General features: G+C 37.6%; 1 protein-coding gene across 1 annotated transcript in view; it reads right to left on the bottom strand.

Moving 5' to 3' along the window:
• USP24 (ubiquitin specific peptidase 24) overlaps nucleotides 1–23,427 on the bottom strand; it is a gene marked incomplete at its 5' end in the record, with an annotated part of 70,974 nt that overhangs the window by 32,827 nt on the left and 14,720 nt on the right. Inside the window, 27 exons of the mRNA XM_026079900.1 lie at nucleotides 35–190; nucleotides 451–544; nucleotides 697–782; nucleotides 1,427–1,597; nucleotides 1,679–1,777; nucleotides 2,199–2,309; nucleotides 2,480–2,546; nucleotides 3,189–3,304; nucleotides 3,498–3,551; nucleotides 3,706–3,846; nucleotides 4,739–4,815; nucleotides 5,059–5,170; nucleotides 5,718–5,849; nucleotides 6,638–6,787; nucleotides 7,413–7,520; nucleotides 9,387–9,548; nucleotides 9,644–9,739; nucleotides 10,180–10,287; nucleotides 14,547–14,650; nucleotides 15,140–15,254; nucleotides 16,488–16,646; nucleotides 17,461–17,535; nucleotides 18,782–18,847; nucleotides 20,299–20,364; nucleotides 20,953–20,988; nucleotides 21,912–22,034; nucleotides 22,681–22,824. Of these exons, the coding sequence (XP_025935685.1) occupies nucleotides 35–190; nucleotides 451–544; nucleotides 697–782; nucleotides 1,427–1,597; nucleotides 1,679–1,777; nucleotides 2,199–2,309; nucleotides 2,480–2,546; nucleotides 3,189–3,304; nucleotides 3,498–3,551; nucleotides 3,706–3,846; nucleotides 4,739–4,815; nucleotides 5,059–5,170; nucleotides 5,718–5,849; nucleotides 6,638–6,787; nucleotides 7,413–7,520; nucleotides 9,387–9,548; nucleotides 9,644–9,739; nucleotides 10,180–10,287; nucleotides 14,547–14,650; nucleotides 15,140–15,254; nucleotides 16,488–16,646; nucleotides 17,461–17,535; nucleotides 18,782–18,847; nucleotides 20,299–20,364; nucleotides 20,953–20,988; nucleotides 21,912–22,034; nucleotides 22,681–22,824 (2,928 nt within the window). The remainder of the gene's footprint in view (nucleotides 1–34; nucleotides 191–450; nucleotides 545–696; nucleotides 783–1,426; nucleotides 1,598–1,678; nucleotides 1,778–2,198; nucleotides 2,310–2,479; nucleotides 2,547–3,188; nucleotides 3,305–3,497; nucleotides 3,552–3,705; nucleotides 3,847–4,738; nucleotides 4,816–5,058; nucleotides 5,171–5,717; nucleotides 5,850–6,637; nucleotides 6,788–7,412; nucleotides 7,521–9,386; nucleotides 9,549–9,643; nucleotides 9,740–10,179; nucleotides 10,288–14,546; nucleotides 14,651–15,139; nucleotides 15,255–16,487; nucleotides 16,647–17,460; nucleotides 17,536–18,781; nucleotides 18,848–20,298; nucleotides 20,365–20,952; nucleotides 20,989–21,911; nucleotides 22,035–22,680; nucleotides 22,825–23,427) is intronic.

The raw sequence follows: 23,427 nt of genomic DNA, 5'->3' as shown, positions 1-23,427 counted from the left end.
CCACAAGCAGAGAGTGGCAAATTTGTTTACTTACTTCTAAATTGTAGAGCACTCTGAAGGTGGACATGCCTGGAGCAAAAGATCTGAAAAGACTTTCTAGTATTGAACTAGCACTGGGCTGATGCTGGTGTTTTGAAGACAAAGATGGGGATTTTGAAGACTGAGAAGTTGATTCTGACAGCAGTGTTTTCTAGGACAAATACACCAAGGAAGAAATAGTCTTAGAACATTGCATTTCATTGTAATTGGCAATACATCTCATATAATCCCTGTAATAACCCTCTAGCCTCCAACTGCTCGGAAATAAGTCATTAATCCTTAAGATAAGTATTATTTTGCTGTAGTATTTCAAATCCTTCACAGATTATCATCTTACAGAGAATTTAAGAAACCCCATAGTAAAATCCTTTCTGTTAAGCTCACCAAGATTAGATATTRTTTAACCCATACCTTCCTTCCCAGGGAATCAAGCTGATCAAGGGCCTCCTGAATAGCTGGGTCAGTGGGAATCAAGAGTAGAAGCTTCCTCACTCGCAGTGTTATCCTGAAAAGTTACCAGAAGTTACTTGTGTAAAATATGGCTCCCTCAGCCAAACCATGGCTAGGTGGGCACATAAACACAGCAAAATAAGGAGCTATTAGAACGTCCCAGCACCAGCACTTCTTCAATATTTAATAAYCATTTAGCTTGTTTACCTTGGCTCCTCTAGATTGGCAAGCTGGTAAAGCATATCAAACACATTACACACGAGAGCCATGACTACTCCAGGGAGGGACTTTTCCTAAGGATTAAGCAGAAATACAAAGATTTTTTTTCCCCCCCTTGTTGTAAGTTATTTAACAGGGCTCTTCATTGAGGCAATTCACCCAGATGCTAACCTAGCCCAGGGAAATCTCATCTACCTTCTAGACTGAGACAACATTTGAATTCTGCCATTAATCCATTTCTCTTAACAACAAAATTTTGAAGCCAATTATTTAGAGTTCATATACAAAGCAGATCAGGAGTGATCTGAACATGCTGGCTGATACTTCTTAGTTTATTTTCACACTTCAACTTTATTAGAGGAAATTCCCCACCTCCCTCCAAATATATAATCTCAAAATTAAATCAAATGAATCTCATTTGTTTCAAGGTTTAATGAAAGACCCTGCAGAGATTAATAAATACTAAGAAGGGAACCCTAGGTGACTGAATGCAGTTTTTAAAATAAAATCCACATGCTTAAGGCAATAGTGTTTTTAAATGCTTTGTTTCAATCACAGTTTGAAAGCAAACCAGGGCTGCTAAGGATTAGATACTCAAGCTGATGTGAACAGCTTCTGCCTCAACTTATTCTACCTCTTTGACCCCAGTTGTGGCTTCTTCTCAAAAACAAACAAACAAAAAAAACCTGAGGGCAGGTTTTAGGCTGTTATGTTGTACCTGTTCCATTGCATAGGATGAACTAAAGACACTACTGCTGTTGCTGGAACTAGTTGAGGAATCTGCAGAGCTTCCTGATGGAGTCCCACTTCCTGATGTTTTTACTGTAAGGACTTGTTCATCAGAGAAGCCCAGCTGGTGGAGCAGTTTCTGATCTTTATTTACAGTTAGCTACAAGAAAAAAATTATCATTTAGCTCTGGAGAGGAGAGTCAAATTCATAAAGAACGAGAACACTTTGTAGTAAACATACCAGGCTGTCGTTGGCAAATATCTGTATATTATCAACAGGAGAATTCAACATCTTTGCTATCTTCCACCTGACGCTCCCTACAGTTTCATTGCTATGAGCCTGTAAAATTAAATGACACTTGTTTGGTCAATCTGTTTGAGCAGTAAATCCTAAAAGAAAGAAATCTTCTATTAACATTTTCCTGCTCCTCCACAGAGGGTTATAAGGGTATTGTCCACAAAAGACATTGTCTGAGTAAGATAGCAGTGGAAATCCTCCATCATTGACATCAAACAAACAACTCGTCTTTCCCATCCCAGAAGGATGATCAGAACTCTCTCCCCTTACCACCCTCTGGCACTTCCATTATGGTATCCTTGTACGCTCATTCAACATTTTCAGATAAATTTTTTTTCAAGCTGACTGTAGGCCGTAAAACAAACAAATAAAAAAACCCTTCTTCTGTTCAGTCCAGGAATCAAAAACGAACAAACAAAAAGAACAGTAGCTACATGATCAACATGGCATGGTGTACACATACCTCTATGGTGAAGGTATCTTTGGTAGACTCATATGTAACATTAAGTGTTAAAAGATGTCCGTGGAAAGATGCACCATGAGGTAGAATAGTTCGAGGAACAGAATAAAGGTCCTACCGGAAGAGAAGGACAATGGTGAACACAGTCCTTGGAAACAAAGACAGTTTTATGATGGTATGTAACAAAGCTGCTACAGCTGCATAGGCTTAAATAACTTCTAATATTATTAAAACAGTAAAAGCTATGTTCTTATCCTTGCCTAGTAAGAAATTACATATCTTACCTCTATAGTTATCACATAACGCTCTGCCAACAGCAACAGTCTCTCAATTATTACAAGTTTAGTTGACCTAGGGATAAGCACCCAAAACAAGAGTAACTTGTCTCAGAGATTAATTTTCAATGACCACAGGTAACTATCATGAATTAGCTGTTTTCAAATACAACTCACTAAAGCTGGTCCTTAAAGCTGAGGGTAATTAGATGAAAATTATCTAGCAAAACAGGGCAAGAAGCTTGCATTACAGCACTTGAGTCATACTGCGCTTCAGAAGAAACTTCATATTTCTAGATGACCCACCCTGTGCTCATATTTAAGCCACACACATTTAAGTACACATAAGTACAGCAGAAGGATGAAAAGTGCTCCTTTTCCCTCCTATTAAAAAAAAAAAAAATCCTGTTGCCCCCAAAATCTTACCAAATCTATCCCCAAAAGTTTAGATGACTTCAGCTCTCTGGCTTTCAGTCTGGTTTTCCACACAGGTTTTGTTAGAATTTCTTTGGAACTCAAAGTACATTTTAATTGGAACATTTAACTGAGAAGCTACCAGAATATACAACTACCACTACCAAGAAGGGATCACAGAACACAAAATTTTCAGCTAACACAATCAGTCTCACAACAATTTTAATTAGCACTCAAAATCATGTGCGAAATAGCTTGTAGTAAACATTCACTGACATATTTATCCTTTTAAAGGCAGACTTGCCTGTAAGGAGACTGAACTGATGTTGCTACTGTAGGCATAGCAGTTGCTGTAAGCATTTTTGTAGCTCTTGTAACAGCATGTGTTAATGTTGGACCGCCGAGTGCTGAACTGGCTGCCTAGAATATAAAGTAGAGTATAAGTGCTGGTTTATATTGATGATTAGCATGTTCTAGAGAGCGAAGAGAACAAGAAGTACTTGTGGAAAGAAAGTTTTCTTTAAATAGAATTATCGCAGTTAATTATCCTAATGCTAGAATACAAAGCTGGAAAAGGCTGCAGGCACAAGAACAATTAAAATTTGTCCTTTACCTCTAATCGTGTGTAACAATCAGCAATGAATTTCTTGTGCAGTGATACTGAATCCTGAAGATACAAAGGACAAAAGAATTAGAACTCAAAACCAAAGTCATTGGAATCACTGTTAAAAAGCATCACACGCTGGGCTCTGTCAAATTTATCATGCAGAGCATTAAATATCTGACTGTCAAAGCACTTTCACATTCTAATATATGCTTACCTTTTTCAATCTAGGAGTTAGATTAATATAGCTGTAATTTATTATCAATTGAATAGCTTCATTGGCAATTTCTTCATCAGGTGACTCCATTGCTATCTTCCAAATGAAATCCATTCCTATTAATTCCAGTTTTTCTACACTCTATGCAAGAAAGAACAACAGTAAGACGTAACTGGATTTCTTGCATATAAAAGCGAGTTCAAACATGGGAACGAATTGTGTTCCATCTGCTGGAAAAGTACCATTTGACTCGATCTTAAAAACTGTCTTTTCCAGCACGCTGTTAAGTTTTGACACAGTGCAAACTGAAATCAATAGCTGCAAGCTTACATATTTACACTAGAAACAAAACGTTTCTTTCCAAGTGGATAAACAAGTTTTGAAGAACACTCTCAGTCAAGTCAATTGAAGAATTACAGACCTCAAGAACACAGAGAAATTTAATCAGGGATAGAATTATTTCACAAAAGTCAAAGTGGTAACTAAACACAGAATAAACCCTCACAAAACCTGCTATGATACTTGGCAAAAAATAATGCATTTGAAGTAAATTAACTCTCCGTGATATAGATCTAGAATGCCTTTGGAAAACTATTTAACATAAAACCCTTAATTTAAGAAAAATAGTGAAGGATCACAGAGCTGAAAATGATTGTAGGTTAGAACTTAAACGTGATAAGACTAAATCTCTTGTAGAGAGGAAAAATTAAAAATTGAAGAGAATATTTTCCTTCTAAAGAGAAGCAAAACATGTGCACTAAAACTCCTGATTCTTAATAAAGAATTAGCCCACTCATTCCTTCTGCAAAGTTTTAGAAGCTACATACTAACTTCCAGCAACCAGTGGCCAATTTTCTCCCATAACTCTAGAGTTTTAACTTTAGAATTTAACAATGTTAATGCTACAAGGGCCATCTGCATATCAGTGCAAACATGACCATATCAAGCAGCTGCTAAAGAATCCTTGTCTTACCCCCTCCCATGCCCAAGATGCCACAAGTAGTATACAGGAAAGAATCTGCAGAACACTCACCAACTGAGTTCCTTGCCTCTTTAGTCGATGGTCACACAGGTTCACATTTTCAAAGAAAGTCTTAAATAAACTAAAACCTGGAAGTAAAAAAGGCACAAGCTTTTTATTTAAACTAAGTTTCTATGCTTTTTTAAAAAAATGAAGATATCACATACAAAGATTATCTTTTTCCTTTACAACTATTAAAAATTCAGAATGACAGAAAAAGACCCCTTTATAATACTGATCTCTAGAAATGTTTGGCCATTTAATTTAAAGGCTTAAAAAACAAATTTCTGATAATTCAAACAAAGATCTGTTCACCAAAATCATTTTCATACCATTCATAGTAATTTCATACGACTCCAGTTTAAGGATTTTCTCTTTGAAGAGCTGCTGTTGTACATCACTCTCTAGATCATGCTGTCCTTTTGTAAACCACTCAAAGCACATCTGTGAATGAAAGGCAGAAGTATTTAATCCATTGTCATTGCAAATATTTTAGCCTGACAATGCTGTATACAACTGTTGGGTACTACAGCAATTCATTACACAGGAAAAYGTTCATTTTTACCTGCAGCATGAGGTTCAAAGTCTCACATAGTTACCATACACATTATATATGCTGCATTGCAACATTAGGGTACTTAACAGCCATCTTTCACCCAAACAACACTGAACATCTCTCATGTGACTCTGCAAACTTTCAGGTGATGCTCCTCAAATGAGCATCAATAAACACGCAACTGATCTTCTGGCCAACACTCCTCTTCTGGCCAAGTTTAATGATAAAAGAGCATCCTAGTTACAAGCGAACACGTAACAGCGGTTCCACTAACTTATGCAAAGCACATAATACATTATTACTCTATGTTTATTGCTCATGTTTTAACATGAACGATATGCTTCTTCATGTTTCTTCAGTAAGTACACGTGCTATTCACGATCTATTAAGTTCCACTCCCCAACCACAGACACCAACTTCTCAAAATTTTCTTACCTCTCGATCTAACTCACAAACATCCTGGCCAGTTACAAGGCATTCCCAGATCTCCCTGGCACGATTCCAGCCCAAATAAAGGGTGGCTTCTTGCAGAAAAAATGCCAAAAATTTTAGGTGTGCTTCCAAATACTGAAAAACAGGAAATAAAAACTCAAGTTCAAGGCTTTTCTTTCCAAAAGAAGAAATTTCAGCATTCAAAGTACAGATTGATTTCCCCCCCTGTTTTTGGCAAACTTAATTGTCCAGTAACAGTACACTTTGCAAAGCCTGGAGAACCAGAAACTGATTCTGCAGAGAGCTTTATTTCTATTTTACACTGTTTTTAACATGACCTTTTTTCAGTTATCTTTTTAAAAAGGCATACTCAATTCACCTTGGATTTTCTATTACTTTACTGATATTATTTGACAGTGAGCAGTTACTAAAGTCACAACTTGTCTAACAAAATCCAAAGCTCAGCAGCAAATTGTTACAAGCTATCTGTGTGTGCATCTTCCATGTCCTAACTAGCAAATCTGTTTCAGGTTTCTAATGGTCCATATCAAATTCAAAGATATAATCTATACAAGGCAATCAAACTCAGGCTGGTGGAGAAGCTGAAATATGCACAAGTTTGGAGACAGAAGATGCTGGGGTGGAGAGATGTAACTCTCAAACAATTAAAGACTTTGCTAGGAAACTTGTAGGACTGATGTTTGGTCACCCCTGCTCTATAATATTATAACAAGGCTACAGTAAGACCTAACAGATAAATATCAGAAGTATAAATAAAAACTAGTGTAATTGTTCAATAGAGGGAACATACACACCAGTGAATTCCAAAATGAAACATCACATAATCCTCTGCAACTTGCTCAGTGATAAACAACATCATGTTTTCAAAAAACTAAAGCAGTAAAAAATTCAGGGTTCAATACCTCCCGGTAAGTGTATCGGCCATCCACTAATGTTGCTCCAACAAGCCCTCCTGGACCTGCCACAGATGCAGCCAAACGGTGGCATGATATTAGACTTCCTGTCACCAATTTCACTATCTCAAAATTTTTCTTTAAGTCTTGAATAATGCTCTTGGCAGGAAGAAAAAAAAAAAGAAAGAGGTTTTAAGAAGATACAGAAACAGGCACACACATGCACATAGAATTCTGCCCTTCTATAGAAATATGTCTTTTATGAGAAGGGGGAATGCTCCCCCCTCATCAGATTCAGTTGTAACCTTCCAAATACCCCTAATTCCTCTGCTGTTACTGTTTTCAGCACTGCTGAAGCATGCATACTGCAGATTGCAAAACCAAGTCCCACACCTCCACTTAGCCATAGTACAGTATAACACACATGGCTTGCAGGTATTTTAGTCTGTTTTCCAAGTGCCAATGTCAAATAACAACTTCAAATTCAATTATGAACCAGCTGGTCTAAACATTAGCTATCATAATTTCTTAACAGAGCCTTGCTGGGCTAATAATTCTACAAAAAGCTAAGAATTAAATAAGCCAATCCAGACATACCACACAGAGGTTATACATACATAAACAGACAGTACATTTCACCTCTACTTGAGGATTTTGTTTATGCTATACGACTATGCTGTACACTTTTTTTTTTTGCTTCTAAACACACAAACTTCTATGTTCTAGAGAAGCAGAAGCCTTACAGACATAAGGCCTTCAAGAATGCCTCAGCACACATTCTTACCTTGTCTTGCTTTTGGTAAGTTTGCTTAATAAACGAGCGTGTGATTTCATGGAGTTGACGTAAAGCTGGCACCACCCACACAAATTGAGGATTATTGTGCTGGGACGACTAGTAGTAAGAAAGGTAAGAACAATTACACATGTGTACACGCTCAACAACGGATTAACATCCTGTAAAATTCCTAGATGCCTAATGATTTCTCTTAATGCCCCCGTTTCAAAACAACAATCATCAGTTCAGAAGGCTTCAGTTRCTTCTTCCTGGTCCCTTTCCAAGTGCACCGAAGGTGCCCTCCTTCCCTCTCTACAAGTAGTCCTTTGACACACAGATATACTGTTCTGCTATCCTTATTATTAGCCCGAAGTACCACCTCCTTGCTAGAGAACATGCAAATTAAGTAGGGGAAAAAAAAAGAAAAAAAGAAGAACTCGGTTGCACCAGYGAGATGATAACCATCACCTTCCTCAATTACACACTCACAGTGGGAGATGAAGGAGGCCTGTCAGGGCATAAAAGGGCAAACACAGTCAAAGGAGGGCACTCATTGCTAGAGCAGGAATGATGAAAGAAAGAACCTGAAGTACTACTGTGGATTAAAAGATAAGAAGAAATTTGTGATTGGTGCTGCAAGGAGCCCTGTGATAGAAAGCAAAGGATATTTAAGCTGCATTTTGAAAAAGATCCTACAAATTATAGAGCACCCGCCTACCTCATTGTAAGAACTGCTCATCACGTTTCTGGAAGGCTTCATTTTCTGTAAAGTTTGACCACACAAACCAGTACTGAGGTTGTTTTTTTCATAGAAGTGATGTCTGGTTTAAATATTGATGGCAATCAATGCCACCTACTCGCTTAGAGAGAACTAAAGTAACCTAGCCATATAGCAGAGAGCTCTACTGAAGATTCCCTCATGCATTTGAGAGTGCTGCCTTAATATAACATTCCCTCCCAGTCTATACTTTCATTTCCCCTAATGCAGACAAATAAGCAAATGATGTATTTTTTAAAATCTGCTTTAAGTTTACCACAGTCCCTTCCAGCCTGCAGTTAGTTACAGCTTTCCTTTAGYGTTCCCCACTGTAGCACCTCTGCTAAGGCCCCTGCCAGAATGTTATTAAACTGAGCGCAAGAACAGGAAAGCAGAAAAGAAGGAGGAAACCGCAAATTCCGCAGATATTGAGAACCCAAAGCTTGAAATCTGTAGCTCTGAACACGCGCAAAAAAACAGTGCTCGATATCAAGAAGGCAACATACGGTGCCCTCTGAACAACTAAAATCCTCTCCAGATGCCACAGGACAGACAAAGCCTTGTTTACCATAAAAGAAACAAATGAAGTACAAGCCTTTTTCTTTACAGGCTTGTTTAAGACTAAAAAAAGAAGACAGAAGCATTCCTGAAGACTTCTAGAAAAAACGCCTGCTACGTGAACAGTGCAGCATAAAGTATGGGCAGTCTTTTAAGCCATGCATGCCTCTGCTGCTGCCAGGAAACATCTTAGCACAGGCAGCTGCAAAAATGAGTTCTTCATGTTAGAAGAGTACAAGTATTTTATTAAAATATAAAATTATTATGATGTAAATATCAATTTGCATTCTGAKACTTGTTTAATGGCCATGCCAGAACACATGCTTTACTCTAAGAAAAGTAATCTAGGCTCTCACATGAAAGGGACAGTTAAAATACTGACATACCTTTATAGCGGTTCCATTTGCAAATTCTAACCTTGGGCCCATCCTGGTAGTTTCCCATAAACTGATCACTCCTTGTGCTGAAAATTTGTTTAAAACAAAGGCAAGAGACTTACTATGAGTCTCATGGTCAACAAACTGGCTCACACATAGCCTACCCCTCTCGTGGACTCCCCAAGGTAAGAACTTACAGATGGGACGTGCAATTTGTGCATCTTGAAAGAAAAGGGCAACATCAAGACTAGATAATTTGTGACTTTGAAAAAGATAAAACAACAAACCAACCCTCTTAATATCCTCTATGCATTTGATGATGTAGCTCCTTTTGATTGCCTCTTTCACTGCATAGGCATCGCTGAGGATTGTCAGATGTTCCTCTAAGGCCTGCTGAATAAGACTACAAGGTAATGTTGGAAGATGAGCCAGCTCCCAAAGCACCTCCAGAACCTAGAGGAAGAAAAGTAAGCTCAGTCAGCACTGCAAAGACAAGTAACCCTACATTTTACCTAGAAAAAAAAAGATTTTATTTCACATTCACATACCTTTCCAGTGGTTGTCTCCACCCGAGCTTCTCGACCAATGCGCCCTATCAAGCTCAACAGCTTCTGTCGTACTCTATCACTCTCTGTCTCCCAGCTCTGTACAGCAAAGAAATAACATTCACTATTACAACAGCAAGCACTGTCACTCTTAAGTCTCAAGTGTACAGAGAAATATAATTTACAATTGTTTTACTGTACAATCAAAATACAAAAAACTATGTTTCCACCATGCATATTTTCTCATTTTTGTTACTGGGAGTTGCAATGCTCATTTGCCCAACTGTTTTCCAAATAAGTGCTATAAAAGATTAGATATAATCATAAAAATCTCCCTTTAAGTACCTTAGCACTGAATACACAACACACTTAAAATCTAAGTCAATTAGCAGCACAGTACCAGACCAGCCATTTGGGTTAAAAACATAACCAAACCAAATCAGTATATTAAGTGTTATTTTATAGCTAAAGGATGTGGATGCACAAGTATTTCTCATCAATTCTCATCCTAACAAATGTAAATCCATGTGAAAACTTACCTTTTGGATAAGAACAAATAAATGATTCAGCTGATCAGAGCTGAACTTCACAGCAGCTGCAGCAATAATGGTATGTATGTTTTCAATCACAGTGGAGGATTGTCCTGACTGAAAAGAGAAAGGAAACACAAGATGGTAGGTCTTTATCCCAAAGAAAGTAGAGAAAAATCTTCATGTGGGTGTTATCCTGCTATTCCTATTAATGAGAAAGAGTAACAGCTTCTGACATGTTAGCAACAGTAGATAAGAATAACTGACGTTACTCCTCATTCCACTGGCAGGAAGGCCTTGAAAAGTAACTCTAAAGCATGACAGAACAAGCTAGTCTGCCAATGTCCAGTGCAAGGAGCAAAACAGTGATCTGCCACCCCTTCCGCAGAGCAGCTAGCTTTGTGCAAGTGTTGCGTTGATAATTTAGAAGAGACGTGAACTAGCTTAGCAGAACACTGAGTAAAATACAACTACTTCAGGGATATACAACAGGGATATACAATTATATCCCTTTTAAATAAGGAAACAGGCAAGAACGTAATCATCTGAAAGAAATCTGCACTGTAAAAAATAAAATGGATTGTTCTGAAGAAGTTATTGTGGTAGAAGACTCAGAAGTAGAATGAAAAATACACAGCACTCAGATGTACAGTTTTTGGTTTACTGTTATCAGCTCATGAGCCTGAAACACAAAAGACGATGGTAATATTTCAACAAGAAGTTAACGATGCTATCTGAAATCGTCTAGCCTACCAYGCTGACCACCATAGCTTGTTTTCCTCTCTATACCATACACAGATTTTCCAAGACCATCCTTGAAAGCCAAGCATTATTTCTGTTTACAAACATAAATGCCATGATCTTAGTACTTCCAGAATAACCCCAAGAAATCACCATCTCCCTCACATAAACACAAACTCTGGGTCTTACACAGATTTCATGATAGTCACTAAAATATGACTTATTTCTTTAAATACTGCAGTAATTAAATGCTAACCCATGTATCACATGCCAAATCTCTCAACTGATTCACTAGCAAGCAAACTATCTGATCATTGCTCAGGGAGGGGAAGCAAAGTCTAGGGTTCAGAACTGAGGACCCATGAAGGGAACAGTCTGCCAACAGTTCATTCCCACCTCTTGGGGAAAAGAGCTCCACCCCAAGCACTTCCACTTAGTTCAGAACCGGCTGTAGTACAGAGGCCTAAAGCAGGAACTTAACATTTCATCTTATGCATACAAGAACAAGCACCTTAACAGTCATAAGACATGAAGAGAATGAAGGAAGGGAAATTTTGCTTGACCTTTAGGCTTCTGCTTTTACTAGGACAAAATACGGTTCTACGTTAGTGTCACTTTTACATTAACTTAGAGACATAGATTTCATAAATTAAACTCTGCTGAACCTAACTTGTACTCTGCCCCACAACTAACTAAAGCCAAAAAAGAAAAAACAGCTAAAATATCCATTCTGACAATAATGATATTTTCTTACTCTATGCCTTAATAACCTTCTTTGTATTTTCCCCTGGAAAACAGAAGTTCACCTAGGAGCTTAGCCAGTCTGCTTTCATCCCTTGAGCACCATGTTTCTTCCAGTAATCCTGGAAGTTTCCCTTCCAAATGATCATGAAATAGCAAAAATCAGAAGGATTTGCTCAAATTAGAGTATACAGAACTGCTTTCAGTAACTGCAGACAGGACTCAATGGCAGAGACATTTTTAATCCTAATACATTAGACAGCGATCCGAAGGATGGAAATATCATTCAAATATAACAGTGTATTCAAGCAACAGCCACAAAGAACCATAAAAATCCCAAAGATCCCCCAAAGTGAAAAAACTTCTATCACAAAGCAGACCCCTATAAAGCAAACCAGCAGGAACTGAAGAAAGCCTACATGAAATTCTCCTGACAAAATCCTGCGGAATGCAAGTATTTACTTGGGCTTCCTTGATGGGAAGTTTGATAAGTCTTAGATATTACTCTTCAGGCTATTCCTACTTGCAACTTCTCTATAGGACTGTGAGAGGAAAAGAGAATGGAGGAGACAGAAACCAGCTGCATCATTCTTACAGTAGCTTCAAAATGCTGCAATGGTGCATAGCGTTGTAACTGTGCCAGCACCTAATAGGTCACTGAAGACCCAAGCTATTTTACTTAAATACTGTTTGGTACAGCATGTGCGAGTTCCTTAATATATTCCTAATACAAGAACTCTGTAGAACAGCATCTCCCCATCAAGCCAATTTTCTTTTCAAACACTAAGTACCTGGAAGAGACAAACAAGAATTGCGAACCAATGCTGGTTCTCAAAGAGGGAACTTCTTTATTTTTCTAATTCCATATGTCGTATAATCAGGTTAAATTCAATTTCTTAAAGCCATCACACTGCTCAAATTCTACGCAGACAGTAACACTCATTTAGCACTGAATCCCACCTCAACACTTTGATTTGAAAAGACCTTGATGCACAAAAAGGCTATTTCTGGAGYTGGACAGGAGACAAATTTGTAGGAAGTGAAACTATCCAGTATAAGGGTGGGATCTCCTTTAAGTATTCCTATTCCTATTTCCAGGCCAGTTTCTAGGCAATACAAACACCACCATTTTCATTACTTAACTAAGTTCACGTGTGCAGTGCTCCATCTCTGACACTCTAAGGCTTTTTTTTTTTTTTTTTAATTTTAAAAAGAGAGAGCAATACAAAACCTCCTCCCACACTGATGGGAGCACCATGGCAACAACAGTCAGGATGGGGAAGAAGTTGCATTTTATCAAAGAATACATACAAAATGAGCTTGACTCATGCTTCAGCTCTATTAAGCACACAAGACTTGCTATCATGCCTAAACATGCTACAGATCGGACAGAATCTCCAAAGAGTTTAGCTCAAACCTTCAATATTTGGACAGGGAAATAAACTGTTTCCTGCACTGGAAGACTAAATTTCTCCTCAAAATGTCCAGGTGACATTTGCATTAAGCATCCAGATCACCTTTCCTACACAGTGCTAAGCAGAATGTACATAAGGTGAGTGTGAAAAAAAAAAAGACTGGTCAGTCAGCAATATATATTTTCAGGAAGTTAAGTGGGTATTCATGCAGTTTGAGCCCACTCTCTTTAAACTCACAGTGTAAGCTGCATTCAGATTTACACTTCCAGCCAGGAAAATTAATATCCTTAGAGCATGGTCATTAGTCTAGACAATCTCTCCATTACCTATTTCAGGCTGACTACCTCTTATTCCAAGTCAAATATTTTTGCAGCTCCCTTACACCTGTCGCAAAGAATTGAATTTCATCCATAAGATTTAAGCTGTGTTACAAGAGACTGTCAGAACAGTTAATCTTAAATAGTAAAGGAAGAAATAGGAGAAAGACTTTTTTGCATTAACATATTGTAAAAATCTCAACACCTCCACTTTGCAAAGGAGAGATGCCTATACAATAAAACAAGAATTCACACCACTACACTATTTTCTCAATGTCTTGTTGCATCAGAAGAGAAACCTCCACTAGGAACAAAAAGAATACATTCTTTATTAGGACGTTAGCAATACACAACATAAATTTAAATCACAATTTAGCAATTAAAATTAATTTTTAATAATAAAGAGGCTTTAAATATAAGAGATTACAATCAACTTCCTGTAGATACAACTTGGTATGTTCCTGTGAATATGCATGCTGGCTGTTAAGGAACAGGTGCACCTAATAATCTGAGAAAATATTCTTTGTGTCTGTTTTAACAGCCTTGAAAGTCAGGAAGAGCCATACAACCCTAGAATTCCAGAATTTGTGTTAATCAAAAGCTCTACATTTCAATGTCAGAGAAGAAAAATCAAAATAGAGGAAGGGAACATAATAAGAGATGTAGGGTCTTCTTCAGCACCTCAGCTGCAGAATGGTATGTAGCCTTTGAATGCAAAGTTGAGACACCTCATACTCCAGCACCAGCATCTGTATTTCTTTTTGCTTTCCCGCAAACAAATGTTATTTCAAATTGCATGAAATTGTCCAAGTAGACTATCCAAAGCTTGAAAACACTAGTTCTTGCTCCACTGATTCTTTAAGAGGTTTAGCTCTGGGATGGCATAGAATTCTTGGTTGACAACACTCTTGTGAGGAAGTTCTTGCCCAGAAAGTATTCTGCTGTGCCTTTGAGGTAGGTGTAACGTTCACAGAGATGAAAATGAAGTTGAAGGGAATTTACACTGATATTGAAGCATATTAACAATATATTATTTGTCCCTCAGGGAATGAGACAAGCAAATACAATCCAGCAGACAAATGAACAGCTAAGGAACTTGGTAATACAAGGTACTTATTTTTGTAACGTGGCCTAAAGCATCTGCCTAATCTCAGTAGCTTACCTGTATTCTCCAAATTTTAGTGAGCTCATCTAAAGATAGTTTACTGCCCAGCAGTTCAATAATTCCCTTTATACGATCACAGTATTGCGCTTGGTCTATATTACCTACGAAATAAGGAAAGGCAGCTGAATTAATATTTTAAAACAGTATTAAATACACTGAATACATGATAATAAACCAGTTATTTTAAAAGGGACAAGAACAAAGCTATCTTCGTTTGAAAGTTCTTTATCTATTGTTACAGGCAAATCCCTCAGTYGAAAGAAAGAGCTTAACTTTCAGCTTGTTTTAGTTTATTCATCTGACAGTACTTTACACTGTATGATCTTACCGTTTGGAAAAAGAACTCTTTTCTAGGGGCCAACAATACAGATAGATAAACAGAATAAAAAGCACAGAGCAGAAGACATCTGAACATCTGCATGTTAGTAACAGTAATTGCAGGGTTTTTCTTACTCTATTTTGATGGTGAGAAAACCTTGAACTTCTTTGTTAATAGTGTTCCATTAAAAAATATATTGAAAAGCACAGACCAACTTTTTAAATTTAAGATATTCAAAGCACATGCCAAAAGTCTTTATGGAATTGCTTACCTTCTAGAGCAATCGACAGGACAGAATTTTCTACTAGCCAGTTCAGTAATCTGTCCGTATCTATTGCATTCTTCACAGATTTTGATACAGTGCTGTCTTCTATTAGTTTGGTTACCTAGGAATTGCAAAACATGAAATTCTTATGATGCTTCCTACATACATTATGCACACAAACATTGCAATCCATTCAAGAAATCTATTCAATGCTTACTATGAAGCTTAAATTTGAGTCCTTTCAAGCACAGGAGGGTTTTTTGCTTTTGAAAGAATAAGTTGTTCAAAGGCAAATTCCTAACCAGAAACACTTTCTTGGCATCAGTYTCTGATGCAGCAGATTCTTAATCCCATTCTGACATAGAAAATATGGCCTAACTGTGCTGCAAATTTCTTTAGATATACCAGAAGTGGGTTATGTCCGGCTTCTGCCTGTGACAGTCAAATTAGTGCCCTATTTTTATCCAATATGGAACTGATACAAGCTCCTTTCTCTAGGGAGAAAGCTGGAGAAAGTACATTTCTGCCAAAGCCTTCAAAAGCTGCACTTTTATAACTTCACCAAGGATACCCAACTTTTATGACTAAGAACCAAACAGCAATGAGGTTTAACATCTCAGTTTTTCCTTAAATAGAGAAGCAAAAAATCCCCAGAGAGACTCAAAAATAGCTTACACCTCTGCATGCTAAAAAAGGCACTTTTTGATGCATTATTAAGTCGTACAAGTTCCAGAAGGAAGAGATGAATGAGCAACCAAGCAAACAATTTGTACTCCCATGAAAGAGAAACTGTTTTCTTCTGCTTTGAAGAGCCTAGCACAAAGAGTCCTGATCCATAAACTAAGGCTCCTAAGTGCTACTACAACATCCACATACAACAGTAAAGAAAAGCAATTACATAGTGTGATGTGATAATCTGATGCAACTTAACTGAGAACACCAATGCAGCATTAAATCTCATGAAATATTTTTTTCCCCATGGGAGGAGAAAGAGAAAAAAGGGATACCTTATAGGATGCCCTGATTTTTCAAAGTGATCTTGAAGTGAATTCTCATGAATAGCATAGGCTACTGCTTATAAATGAATCTGAAATTGCAGTTTTTAAAAAAGCTTTACATTATATTTGGGTGTTTTCTAATTGGAAGGCCACAGTCCTTCCACTGGTTACTAATATTACAAACAACTGTCATCTTAACTTCCTACTGTATTTATTAGGACTGAGTGCTTGCTAAGGCAATATAGTTTGTTAGGAAACATTGTGCCCCCTTGTTTTTAAGGTTATGGTTTTGATGATTTATTAACAGCCCATCTCAGATGCACACACCCCGACACACACACAAAAAGCAAACTTACTTCTTTGAGGGAATTCATTTTTGCACTGAAGTGAGGYGATTTTAACATGCGCAATAGAATGTCCAGCCGTAAATCATCTACTGCGGTTACCAAATCAGGTTGGAAGCGCATACAYAGCAGTTTGATACCAGACAAGAGCTCAGGGATACTGACTAGTCTCTGTTTAAAACAGCAAAAAAAGGACAGAGGCATTACTATTTTTGCTATTATGCTGCAGACTTCAGTGATTCACACAGAGTAGATTTAGTGAACCGATGCAGACCGCTTAAGTTATAAAACGCAGTACTAGGGATATCTGAAAGTAATAATTCTACACTTAGAAACCATTAGGCAATAAAACCTCTGGTTAAGGTAGAGTCTCTTGCTATAAATTCAGTACACTAAATTGCTCCTCTGCAGATACACAGCCACTGCATACTTTCCAGTACATATTTCTAAGCCTAAGTAAATTTTCTAGTTTTGACTCTTTATTAGAACTGAACACTAAATTTGATATAATGCAGGAGGTAGTCACAAGCTGCATGGAAATTGTATCAACAACTACCAAATTCTTAGAAAAAAACAAATAATGCAGCAGTTGTATCTACAAAAGCAGTTTTAAACTTACTAGAATCAACACAATGCACACAAGTTATAAGAACTGCCAGATATCAAGCATCTTCAGGTCAACTAGAGAAGTGGGCATTCAGCACACTACAGAAGCGGACCTACAAAAAGGTATTTGATAATTACCGTGGGAAAGTATTTTAAAAAGGGTCATATAACATCAGATATCTACTGAAGAGAATTTAATATGGAATCCAGTAAATGCAGGGTAGCTACTCTTCAATATTTTGTGCTATGTCATTCAGTCATAATTCAGAACAGACTGTATTTATGTCAGTGAAAAGGAAGATATTTTCTGGTCTATATTGCCAGTACTTCCAAGACATASAGTAAGTTCTTCCTAAGTATACAATACATCCAACATTACCTTATCTTTCAGGTCCTTCTCTTCTACATTCTGTACATATTTAATCATTTTGTGAATGACTGGATCCAGCATGGGCTAAAGAATGCAAGAAAAAGCAAGACAATCATTTTATGCTTCTTGAAATCAATTACATTATTCAAATGATCTGGCTGCAGTAGAACGAAATACTTAGGTTAAAGCTCCCAATTATCTTAGACATAAAGCAACGCATACAAATATATGAACTATTCTGCCAGGTATGTCCAGAAAAAGACGCAATTAGTGTAAGAAGCCAACTTCAGACCACTGCAATACAGGCCAAAAGAAATGACCTTTCAAAATGCATCAGTTATTAGACATATATGGCCCTTTGGCTTCCAGTGGCTTCTTACCTATTTCCTCTTCAAATACAGACTTTCAGTCACTTAGTAGTTTTTGTAGGCAAGTGTAGATAGACAGCCATGAGCACATCTGCATGTATATATAGATCATCGGATATTTTTTCCTGTACCAGAATTTTTCTGGTGAAAACTCTCAGAACCATGTGCTAGATCTCAGCCAGAAAGTTAGAAACAAAATTCATCCACCAAGCTAGATTCTTTTCTCACATGCTTTATACTGATAAAGCTTACTAATGGCAGTGGCATAACTTCTCCCTCTTGTAGTTATAAATAAGAGACTAAAGATATTTGTGCTTAGAAAATGAACCTGAACATTGTCCAAGCCCTCTATCCGTCACCCTCAGAATACGCCAAGAAATTACACTGCAATTTTCTACCTTCTTAAAATATCCAATCAACAACCCATCTGTYTGTTCAGTGGTGATTAACTTCTGGTTGGGCAACACACGGTACTTTCGGTCCCCTTCTGCGTTTGGTTCCTAAATCAGTAAGTGAAAGCTTCTTTCCTTGATGCAGTGTTTCACACGGCCTTGCTCAATTTCAAGAATTGAGCCTACTGGCTGTTAACTGTACCTTGTGAGAAGCTGTGTGCTCTGCCTCGCAAACAGCAAGCTTTGAATTCAACCCCAAAACGGAAGCTGGACATTCATCCAAAACAGGCATACTCAAAATGATTCATGTGCTTTACGCAACATGAGTTTTGAAGGCTTTTAAGATTAGTCACCAGTTTCACATTAYCACAGTTTTAAATCAATTTTCAGTCCTTTGTTTGATTTTTCAAATTCCTAGGACAAAAAGAACAGGTCCTATGTAGTTGCCTTTCTAATATCATGCTGTCTGAGAACACAGAAAGCCCCATCTAAATCTCAGCAAATTACTACAACCACGTGTTTCAAGGCTTTGCTATTTGCTGAAAAGCATTTATAATAAAGGCATTTTACCTGTACTACGGAAGAGTTGAGATATTCTGCACAAACTCCAAATGGCTGAACTAACGCAGAGATCGCCTGAAAGAAATACAGCAAATTTTTTAGGGGGAGATAAGAGGTCTTTTCAGAGCTAGTGATCTATACCTTAGAAGGCAAATGCAGGTGAATAAATGTTATGCATCTCACATCATAATTTCCAGTGACCTGTTACAAATTGATTCTGGCGTGCAACTCCTTGACAACAAGGCATGGTCCAGGAAAGAGGTTTACTCTATGGCACACACTATGTACCATATATTTTTGCTTGAAAGAAAAAGTGCCTTCTCAGTTTTCACTAGTCTCAGGCCTTTCACCATTCTGTTAAATCTCACAGTCTRATCAAGTTTTAGCCACAGAAGTAAAGAGACAAAAAAGGACACATCGCATTTGGGCTGCTCCCTACAGCACTGACAAGTGTGAATGCAAGACTTAGGTGAAAAGTTATACAGTGAATTTCTTTCCTGAAGCATTAAGCACGAGGAAGTGTTTGTAAATGTCATGTAAGTGTCAAGATTTCTTCAGTCCACCATCTTCAAGTGATATCTATTTTCAGGCTATTAAGAGTTTGAAGACATTCGTTCGCCAATACAGCATACCAAAATCGGCTTCCTCCTCATAAAAGGTAAAGGATTATAAAACTGAGTGTGCATCACCGCAATCAAAAGCCTAAGTTAAGTGATGCTGAACAAAACTTTCCTCCTAAGCAAGAAGTTATTAGTCATTAAGTAAAGTCAAAGTTTCTATTACAGTATCAAGATTTAAATTGAGCTTCCTTATTCTATCATGCTCACATATGAACGTCTCTCTCATAAAGTGGCAAATATCAATACACTGTAACAAAAGAGGTTGAATTCTCTCCAAATGGCAGTTCATTGAAAACAAACAGATTAGGGACTGATCCTAAGTGACATGGCTTTTCTTTAACCTTCTTGTTCTCCAAAACTTGAAAGAAAATGAGAAGTCTCCTGAATATAGGTTAGGAGGCTAAAAACAAGATATGCTTTGCCATCAAAATTAGCTTAAACTAGTCAGTTTTTAACACAGCTCTTGAAAAGCTGCTTAGGATTAAACAGTATCTGGCTACCTAAGAATTTTTTTCCTAAACAATTCCACACTTTTTTCAAAGTGCTAGAAATTACTTTGCTTACAGCTAAATGCAGCTACAGCTAGAGTAAACAAAAAAACAGGGACATACTGGAGAATATACAGTGACACTATACTGATTTACATCAAACTGGAAGACTGAACGTCAGCCAGAAAGGTACACTAACTCCTCCTCTCTTCTGTAAAGTCTCAAAAGCTCCTTAGTCACGACTCCTATGCACAACTTCATCTCACTTCCAGTCTGACACCACTTCTCCAGCTTTCTGGGGGGGTATTGCTCTGGTACCAAAGCAAAAGTTAAGAGCACTGTCAAAAGCGACACTACTGAGTCTTCACGAAGATTATTACAGAAGGGGAGAAAATCAGGTGACAGAAGATGAACTTACCCCAAGTTCAATATCTTCTGAATTGAGTTTTGACTGAATTGCTGAAAATCCACCCAACTCTGCAAACTGAAATAAAAGAATCAGCATTACATCAGTGAACTGCAGTATTTCATCTTTTAAATATGCTTTTACATCACGTATTTCCTTAAGAGTTCCTGGGCTGCCAGCAAGTATCCTTTACTGTAGAGCACCACATTCAACACAAGCTTTGTATTTTCATGAGAATTCAGGGGCACACTAGGGAATGCAATGCATTATACTTGGGTACTAATTCGAACATCAAGCTAGAAACTCTGTCTCTGGTAAAAATGGGTATGGGGAAGAAAGTTAGATCCACATAAAGTGGCAGCTGAGTGGCCTGGCACATTTCACTGAGGAACATCAGTGCAGCCTAAACTGAGCTCTGGACTTCCTTTAGTGCTAGCTATCTCATTAGTGTAAAGGTGATCAAGGGAGAAGGCAGCAACCCCAAAAAATGGATTTAGCAAGGCCCTTTCCTTATATGTAGGGAGCAGGATTAAAAACAAACTACTTCCTGTGGTTGTCACTGTCTAAGGAAAGACAGGGAAAAACAAGGGGAGAGGGGAGAAAGGAAATCACCTCTCAAGAGCAATGAATTCAGGCAACAATTCTGCTTCGTATATATTTACCTACCCTGTTTACCAGATCCACCAGCCACCCGTGAGGTTCCTGAACAATTAAAACATTAACAAATTAGTAGCTGCAATAGCAATGCTAAGCTTTTGTCTTCTGAAATGGAAATTTGGACAGATGCGTTCAAGCTCATTAACCCACACCCTAAAAGCACGCACTACTATTTCAAAGAAAACAGCAATGTGTTTACAACAACTCCTCTACAAAATGTGCAGCTGGAGCTCTGGGAGGTTCTCATTAGCATCATCCTTTTTTGGACTCTGCTTAACATTGCTGACCATGTGCAGTGGCAACAGTTCTCATGGTGGCTGCTGACTCACAAGCAACTATATTTATAGCACATTAGCAGCGTGTAACATTTCTGAAAAGTCTGTCCCAAAGCAGCAGACACAGAACTTTGTTTCTACGGCCACAACTTGTTTCTCGAAGGAGACACCAACAACAGTATAGCTCCTTTTTTAAACCCACCCATCTGGAACAAACGTGACAAGGCAGTGCAAACCTCAAAAACAGCTCCTTGCCAGTGTGTTTAAGTTGAAGATATCCTATCTTATCCGTGGGCATCAGAAAAGCATGAATTTTCTACTAGAGCTATTAACAAAAGTCAGTACAGCCAGTGGATACTTATACACTTGGAACTATCTTGGTCATTTCATACTCAACAGCAAAACAGATGCAGTCCTGAGATGCAACAGATCTACCTGTCTGATTGTTGTGGTATTTTAGACAGAAAATACACCGATTTATAAATCTAGTCTCCAACAGAAAATGGAGAGAACAATTTCAGAGAACAAAGAAAATTCATTTCTAAAGATTAACATACACTCAAGATCTATTCACTATAACTCTGGATGACAAATTTAAGCTTTCCTGAGTCATAAACGCTTAATATCCAAAAAAATCTTTTCTGAAGCACACACCTGCCCTAAAAATAAGCTTTAGGGCATGGCCACACTCACCTTCTGAAAAGTGGATATGGGCGAGACAGCATGCATGTTCCCCTCCCCGAAGACTTCTGCCCAATTTCTCTGGCATACCTTCATTCGATTCTTGAAGTGATATTCATTGTCAGGGTTAAATGCCTTGAAAGAAAAGTCCATGGTAATGAAAAGTATGGCTTATGCCACAGTCTCAAAACTTACCATGATAATATTTGACTTTTTCACTTGAACATTCCTCTGGTTGACAGCTAAAGTTCTAGCAAAAAATAAACAGTTTGACAGATGACCCATTCTCCTGCCTCTCAATTCTCACTGTATAAAGCACTCTGAAGATATAATTCTGTATAGACAATATCCATGTGATCCAGAAATTCATGTAAAGGGGAAGATGAACTCAAAGTACCAGATTTCAGAAAATGAACAGAAGTGATAGATGTGAAATATTTTTAAAAGACCTAGTTTTCAGGAGTTTTGAACAGCATTCAGCCCTTTAGGAATTGGATCCTGGATGTTGAATATCTGTAGCAAACAATGGCTGCAGATTGTAAGTCAATATATTACAACTTAAATATTTAGGAAAAGCAGCAGCAATGTGAATACTAGATGCCAAATACCTGAATACTGCATACAAAAACATTGAGTATAATTCATGACAATTACTACTAGAAACTTTTATATTTTGAGGATGTTCAGTGAAACTAGTATACCTTATTTTCCATATTACTTAACCAGATCTCTGAGTTCAAAACCCTGTCATTATTAGAAACTGCATCAGAGAGACAAATACCATTGTAAGTACACCGAGCAAGCCCACGGGAATAGGATCTTGTTTTACTCTTTCTGCAACCAGGTCTACTAGCAGCATGAGCATGTTGTAGATTCCTTCATGGATTTCAGTTCCCCATTTGTGAACAGCACTGGATGTCAACAGCTACCAAAAAATAAAAAAGGAAGAAAAAGAAAAAAAAAAAAAGAGTAATTATTGAAGCTTGAGCACAATCACATAAAACAAGAGAAATATCAACCCCAGAGACTGACTGTCTTCAGAGCAAATGTTTCCTCAGAGCATGGTAATCACTGCCTGGTGTGTTATTTTAGATGCTTTTCCTGCCCTAATGGTTTAAGAGTTAATTAAGCTTCTATTTCATTGAGAACGCCTTAAATCACAATTTATGACAAATAAAATGTAGCAACAAAGCAAACCGTTTTCCACTTTCACTTGCTTTTGCAAGGCACAACCAATATGCAACTAACTTGTTTGCAGAATGAGCACACAACTGTTACATCTTCAAACTGGTGTGCCACAAAGCTGCACTGAATGAACTTTTTGAGCAGTTTGTTAGCAAAAAAAAAAAAAAAAAAAAAAACAAAAACCCAAGAGACCGTACTGTGAAGAGTGGTATTTAATACTGCTTTCACACCTACTGAAATGTGTTCTTTAAACAACTATATTAGACCAAATTTAAAGAGAACATTAAGTTTCTACCTGCAACGTAATTTAATTATTGCTAGTTGAGTCTGAATGTTAGCAAGT

This window comes from Apteryx rowi, unplaced genomic scaffold, assembly GCF_003343035.1.
Source record: "Apteryx rowi isolate R43461 unplaced genomic scaffold, aptRow1 scaffold_503, whole genome shotgun sequence".
Lineage (NCBI taxonomy): Eukaryota > Metazoa > Chordata > Aves > Apterygiformes > Apterygidae > Apteryx > Apteryx rowi.
Note: the sequence above shows the minus strand (reverse complement) of the source record. Positions and strands in the feature narration are given on the sequence as shown.